A 7,130-nucleotide genomic window follows, 5' to 3' on the forward strand; every position below is an offset into this window, starting at 1 on the left:
CTCAAGATCAACCGACTGGCAAACGCGCCGCACGTGACCTAGAAACAGGTGGCCAATTTCTATTGGGTCAAGCTGATTTAAAAATCAATAGATAGGTTTTTTGTGTCTACATATCAGAGAATACATTATTTAACGCTGCATCGGACGATACAATAGAAAAAGATATATACGTTTATTTTCTTTGTATATATCGGACGATACAATTCAAAGGACTACCGACAAAAGATGTAATAATTTTCATCTTAGCGCTATTCATAATGAATGACGTTAAATTAATAGACAGTCGAGATGCCACTTTTAACTCCCTCAAATGTAGCTTCTCAACCTTGTCTTGTGTAAATATCAACCAACTTTCGATCAGTAGTGTGTACTACTATGCTACAGCTTCCGCTTTGTATATGCAACTGGATCTTGGAAATTTAGAAGCTCTCTGATGGTGGTACCGTCGATGTTTCTGCCATGCTTCCCTGCCGAGACGAGAAGCTAAAAGGATAGCCGGTTTTGGAGAGGGCCCATGATTACCATCCCATGAGTCTCTCAGGAGTCGGGCAGAACCAGTAAAGGGATGTCTCTGATTCTGTATCCAGTGCCCCAAAAGGATGCAAGGCTTAAACCCATTATCGCCATCACCACGACTGAGCAAGCTGCGGGAACTGCATGGCTGCCTCCTAGAAATTGTGTCGCAAGAAGCCCTGCGAGTGTGGAGCTCTGCATTCCGGTGCACAGTGAAATTGTTCTGCAAGCTGACTCCTCTTGCCTGGAAGAAGAGATTGAAAAAAGGTTTAAGGATTGAGGATAATTTCAACACCAAATGCAGTTCACAGACTAGAACTCAAGCGAAATGATGTCACAAGATGTCACAAGTAGTAGATGCCAGCAATTGCTCGAGTAGAAAATTAAAAAAAAAATGCTGCTGTCGTGGTATATGTTTCAAACATCACACAGAATATGAGTAAATGGCAAATCCAGATACAAAGGAAGAATATGTATGAGCTTGGATGGAAGTTTCTGAAAGTCTATGATCAAAGAAAAGTGTGTATGAGTTTGTTTCATGAATATGTACGTCGAAGTTTGCTACACAGCTATAGAGTATTCAGTCCAACTCAATAGACTATTTGATATTTGTCCTCTCAATACAACAAAATGCTAAGTAGATATTGCAAAAATAGTAACCAGCCAACTATTAACACACAGGACAAATCCTAGTATGTCTTACACAACCAACAATAACAATAACAATCAAGCCTTATCCCACTAGGTGGGGTCAGCTATATGAATCCTTCTATGTCATTGGGCTCTATCCCCTCCTATATCTTCATTTATATTTAAATAATTTTTTTCTTGTTTTATTGTTATTAACCAAAACTTTTTATTTTTTCGTTTGATAGAGACATTTGTCATAGTTTCACATCCCCTAACTCAAGCATTTACTAGTCGTCTAAATACATGTTTGTATCATCTTAAACATGTCTCCTGAGTTTTCTCTCAATAAGTGCAACTCAACTTTCTCCTTAATATTTTCATTTTTTATTCTATCCATCCTGTATGTCCGCACATTCACCTTAACATCCTCACTTTTGCAACTCTCATCTTCTATTCATGTGCTCACGATAGGGAGAAAGCACAACCCCACCTCAACTAATTGACCAATGTAGCTCCATGAATATTGGAGTTTGGGAATCCCTCCCTTCACAAGGAGGTACGCATAAACAGCTTCCTTTGGAGCAAATAAATGCAAATGCACCCGGAAGGTCAAGTTTTCTTTTTTCAGAATTTTTTCCCTTGTAACAATTGGGAAAGTACTTTTCTTTAAGAGTGACTTCCTTGCCATAATGGCAAGGAAAGAGCATGTTTGGAATCATTTCCATCATGGGGAAAATACTTTTCTTATGAGGGATGGGCTTTTCCCCTCCCCCTTACCAATACTTAACTCTAAGCCTAAGGAAATTATATCACATGCTGCAAAAAGCAAATGCGAATAAACAAGTTACCTCAGATAGAATGAATGATTAATAAAAAAAATGAAAGGACTAAATGTATCAAACACTAAGAATGAAGTTTACCTAAGCATGGGAAATTTAGCAAACCAGTAGCCCACCATGAAAGCAACAAGATGAAATGTTATAATTGGAAAAAGTAACATAAGTCCATTTGAAGACAGGATCTGACTCCGATTGATGGAAAGAGGGCTTCCAATGCACAATGATGTACAAAACATAGCAATGAAGGGCATTATAGGTCTGATGAGGTTCACAAAGGGCTTTGCGTAAGTGTTGAGAAGAAGTCCCAAGGCAACAGGAAGTAGAACCACCTAGAAAACCAACACTAATATAGTCAGTAATACATTGGTTCTAACTGAACAATCAAAATGGTGGTATCAGAGATTCTAGAATTTGCATGTCGATATGGATATGCATAGACGAAAATATCTGTATAAGCACCTAGAATGCAACGGCTAGTAATCTAGACAGCGAGAAAAAAATTAACCCGCATGGTAATGAACAAGGGACGCATTAAATATATCAAAAGTTGAAAATAACAAGCACATCCAATGACCCAAACATGGCAGAAGAAATATGTACCATAAAATGGTTTTTCCATGTGTCATGAAAACCATAATACTCTTGATTAGTGGAAGGTTGAAACAGATTATCTTCAAAACAGGCATGGATTCAGGAACAATTGCTTAAGGCCTAGAGTTTCTGGTCAAGCCGGTGTTTTTCAAAGTTGCTGAATGCATCAAGGCCCTTACATTATTAGAATGAACATTCAGGTGCTACATCAGATGTCATTTCCTGCAGATGCTGAAAGGAAGCTACAATGAAAATTTTCTGGTTAAGGGCCTGAGGCTTATAGCTGAACTGTCATTTCTAGACCAGACCCAGAAGTGTTAGATTTCTTAAGAGCAGTGAAAATGAAGAAAGCTCATGTTTTAGGAAACAAATTTCAAATGATGAGATTATACATTTAGCAGCACAGAGCACAGAAAAAAAAGGAGCTCATGATGTGGTTTTAATCCACAGAAACGAAGAGATTTAAATTGTATTTTGTTCTCTAAGTCCTCGCATGTTAGATAACAATAGCTCTGAAACAATCATGAGCTTTCATCAATTGACAAAATGTCCAAGATTTCTTTAATTTCGCACAACAAAGCAAAAAAGGTATCGTTTCTACTTTCTAAAGTTGGCTAATTTTGCACAACAAAAAAGCATCATTTCTACTTAAAGAAAAGGTGGGCTAAGTACTGTATCTTCTTAACATCTATTGGGGATGTATGCCATCATACTCCAGAGATAAGCAACAAACTTATTTTAATAAGACCAATGGAAAAATGATTCTGTAATCTCCATAGTTATGAAAAAATCTGTCTTTTTACCTGCAAAATGGACTTTGACATAGCAATTCCATCTACTGGAATCACAGAACCAATCAAAAGACCAGTGAGAAGAGGTGTAACAAGTACTGAGGAGATTGTTGTCGAGCTAGTAAGTAGAATGCTCAAAGCTACATCACTCTTACTCAAGAAGCTAGCATAACTAGAAAGCTGAGCGCCAGCAACACAGCAAGTAAGGATAAAGCCAGCATAGAACATAGTTGGAGTTCTGAATGCTTTTGCAATCAACAAACCTAAAAGTGGCTTAAGAGCATACTGTGCAATATATCCAACAGAGAGAGCTAAAGGCCTGCAACAGATGAGCCACAATGAAATACACAAGCAAGATTATTAATTGTACTATAACAGAAAGGGAAAAAGAAGAAGAACCTCTTAAAAGCAAGAGCAAAATCATCAATGGACAGCCTGATACCAATGGATAGCATAATTCCACCAAGAGCAGGTGCATAATATTCTTTTGAAACCCTATTAAAAATTAGAAAGACATCACTTCTCAATGATCATAAGCTTTAAATGAATGCGACTGTACAATGTCCATCTATCCAGAGTTTATTGTTTTCTAAAGCACATTACCCTAAGCCAATGATGAGGAAACAAACATTTTCTTTTTTGTGTGTGCGCAAAAACTTCAATAGAAGTTTGAGTAAATTCTCAAATCTAGTACATTGGTTTAACACCCATAATCCTTCTATCCATTGTGCCAAAGGTTCATGAAGCTTCACTTAAGGACTCACTGAAAGACAATATATTATGCATCATAAATATACATTTTGTTAAACATGATTGGCTGATAATTTATCCCCAAAACCTTAACTTTTAGAAAATAGATAGATCTATGTATTATTATTCTTAACCACTCCCTCTTCACAAGTGAGCGGGTTCATAAGCCTCACAAGATTCCTCTGACTCAAACCCAACACATTTAACTGATGGAGAACCAAGGAGGATTAAAAAACAAGACCTGCTCATGTATCGTGTTAAATTCATTGACCTCAGATTAATCACACATCTTCCCATTTTTTTCAAGCTTTGAATTGAAAAACAGCAGTCATTGATCGAATTGGCATGCACATGAAAAAGGCTAGACTTCATCATATACATATTTGCTAAAGATTCATATCAGTTTAAATCCACCGCAAAAGATTTACCCCTCTCCCCCTCTCATGAAATATTTTACCTCAAACACAGTCATTGGCTAATGCTACGTTTACAAAGAACAGAAAGAAAGAAAAATAAATTGATTTATTTCTTTCGTTTAGTTTGGAAAGAAATACAGAAAGGAAGAAATTTAATTGTATTCATTTTCTATTATTTTGTTTCCGCCAAATTAAACTAAATTTGCGTATTTTGTTCGTAAATGAGACGATTTTTCTCCCTTCAATTCGATCTAAGCAAATAAGATAAATGTAAAAATATAGTTCTTCGCTTTACTTCCTCTTTTGTTTCGTCTTCACCGAGTAAATATAGCACGAGTCCTCGCAAACCAACACTTCACAGCAAACCCAAAAGAGTAGCGAAATTATCAACGCACCAGGAAAACGTGGCCGGGTTGACTAAGGCAGAGACTGCAGTAGCAGCGACGACAAAGGGGAGAAGCGCCGAGAGGGCCTGCGATAGGTCATCTGAGGCCTGGTTGCCTCCGCCACCGGCGAGGAGCTCCCCGGGCGCTGCCCCAAACGAGAGGAGCGAGGCGCTTCCCTCCCTGCGGTGCCACCCGACCCTCCCCAGCCTCGGGAACGACGTCGAGCACGCCGTCCAACCCCACCTAGTCCGCCGGCGGGCAGCCCTTAGTTTCAGGGATGGGGTCGTCGACAGCGCCGTCAGCACCAAAGAAGGCAGAGGAAGCACCTTTACCTGTACATGATACCGGGAACAGCGGCCGGCGCCGATGCCACCACGGCAGGCGGAGGGGGGCAGAGCGGCCATGTGTGGTGGTGGCGAGCAGTCCGTGAACGTCGGATAGATCAAAGGTGTTCGATCGAACAATCGAGGATTTTAAATTTTAAATTTAAGGAAAAATCAAACAATTGGTACGATATTTATTTCGTGAGGCCGATAAGTAAAGAAGTAGAGCATCATCGCGTGATTCGCGAACCGGCCACATGTAAATCATCACGCCGAACATACCCACAACTTCACCGGCATCTATGTTAGAGAAATGGGCGGGGCCCAACTCGCCATCTCCTGAGAGCGGGGGAAGGATTTGGGCTGCGTATGTTGTTGTTTCTTACAGAAAGGCTGGATTTCTATATCCGGTAGAGTCGGTTCTGCGTACGCTGACCCGCGGAGCATCAGACGTCAGATGAAGATTCTGGAGCTAGGCGTAATTGCGCCGGCATTTGTATTAGGACACCTTGTTTTAATAATGCTATTATATATATATATATATATATATATATATATATATATATATATATTTTGCCAATTATTGTTCATTTTGTGTGTGTATATATATATATATATATATTGCCAATTATTGTCCATTTTTTGTTTTTTACTTTCTAACCTAAAAAAAAAATTTAAACATGATTTTTTAAAAGCACTTGTTTATTATTTTATAAAAAATAAAGCAAATCATAAATCAAATAAAGTGGGTAAGCGGTCCTTAATCTTAAACCCTAAACCTTAGTCAATCAGAATAGTGGATTTGCCATAAGTTGGGCCAGAGCGGGTGCTTACCGCGGTGTCGGAGCGCCACCTGGCGAGGAGGCTACGAAGGTGCTCGTCGGAGAGCGGTGGGAAGGAAGGAGAGACGGGTTACGAGACGATGGGTGGGTGGTCACAAATGACGAAGCGGATCGCGGAGATGGGGTTCAACGCCGGCGGCGGGGTCATCAACTGGTTCCCCGGGCATATGGCGGCCGCCACTCGAGCCATCCGCGAACGCCTCCGGCTCGCCGACCTCGTTATCGAAGTCCGCGATGCCCGAGTGAGTGTTTCTTTTTTTTCCTTCAGTTGTTTAGGGTTTCTTTTGACCCATTGCGATGTTGAGTTTTCGCAATCGAGTGAATTTTTTTAAAAGAAGAGCTGCCCACCGTCTGTTTGATAGAAAGACTAAGCAGTGAAGGTTAGAATTTTTGGTGTTTCAAGGATACTATACTATTTGGCGAATATTTATTGTTGTCGTTGGATTTAATCAATAGGGCATAATCTCATTTTTGCATGATTTGCGAGATGGCACTTCGATGCTACTGAGAAACCGTGCGGGTGGAGTTTAGGAACTAGTGTGACCTTGGCAATTTGTGATATTCTTTTTCTGTCAAAACTTAGTCTTTGTTTCTCCTTACTGTTTTTTTCGAGTTGATCATTGAGTTGCGTCGAATTGAAACATCTCATCTGTATTGCCTTATGAAATCAGATATTGCTGCAGAATTGCAGCAACTCTTCATTCTATTTATGTTTCTTTAAGCTTATATACCTTATAAAACCTAGTGTTATAAATCTGCTACACAATCTCCTAAATCACGTGATATATGATATATTGCCACACAATCTGCTAAATCATGTTATATATGATATACAACTATCGCATTGTCTCGTTCCACTTTGTTTGCTTGAGAGAATTGCTGCATTTGTCAGGCAAAGGCTATGAGGATGAAAGGACCATGATGCATGCCGTTGCCTTACTTCATTATACTTCTATGTGAAGAAGTATATTTGGCTTACTATTTTTTTTTTCCTTTTCCAGTGCTTGTTTTCAAACTTTTATTCTTTTTCTTTCTTTTCTTACATTTTG

General features: G+C 39.3%; 1 protein-coding gene across 3 annotated transcripts; it reads right to left on the minus strand.

Moving 5' to 3' along the window:
* Positions 1-153: 153 nt before the first annotated feature.
* Positions 154-5,403, minus strand: LOC122020914 (probable sodium/metabolite cotransporter BASS3, chloroplastic). Of its 3 annotated transcripts, XM_042578955.1 has the most exons (5): positions 4,926-5,402; positions 3,764-3,859; positions 3,377-3,683; positions 2,064-2,311; positions 154-757 (listed from the first exon to the last, which is right to left on the minus strand). In XM_042578955.1, the coding sequence occupies exons 1-5, from the start codon at positions 5,318-5,320 to the stop codon at positions 538-540; spliced, it is 1,266 nt and encodes a 421-aa protein (XP_042434889.1). In that variant the 5' UTR covers positions 5,321-5,402; the 3' UTR covers positions 154-537. The 3 variants fall into 3 exon arrangements, with proteins under 3 accessions (XP_042434889.1, XP_042434891.1, XP_042434890.1); XM_042578957.1 differs by lacking the exon at positions 3,764-3,859 and having other exon boundaries at positions 4,926-5,403; XM_042578956.1 differs by lacking the exon at positions 2,064-2,311.
* Positions 5,404-7,130: the final 1,727 nt, after the last annotated feature.

The sequence above is a fragment of the Zingiber officinale genome, chromosome 9A, assembly GCF_018446385.1.
Source record: "Zingiber officinale cultivar Zhangliang chromosome 9A, Zo_v1.1, whole genome shotgun sequence".
In the NCBI taxonomy this organism is placed as follows: domain Eukaryota; kingdom Viridiplantae; phylum Streptophyta; class Magnoliopsida; order Zingiberales; family Zingiberaceae; genus Zingiber; species Zingiber officinale.

What these genes read in the sequence shown, in the direction of transcription:
- LOC122020914 (XM_042578955.1), bottom strand. Translation starts at nt 5,320, where the DNA reads ATGGCCGCTCTGCCCCCCTCCGCCTGCCGTGGTGGCATCGGCGCCGGC. An exon ending in TTTGCTCTTGCTTTTAAGAG is followed by an intron (nt 3,684 to 3,763) that starts GTTCTTCTTCTT and finishes CATCTGTTGCAG; the next exon opens with GCCTTTAGCTCTCTCTGTTG. An exon ending in GCTAAATTTCCCATGCTTAG is followed by an intron (nt 758 to 2,063) that starts GTAAACTTCATT and finishes CTCTTCTTCCAG; the next exon opens with GCAAGAGGAGTCAGCTTGCA.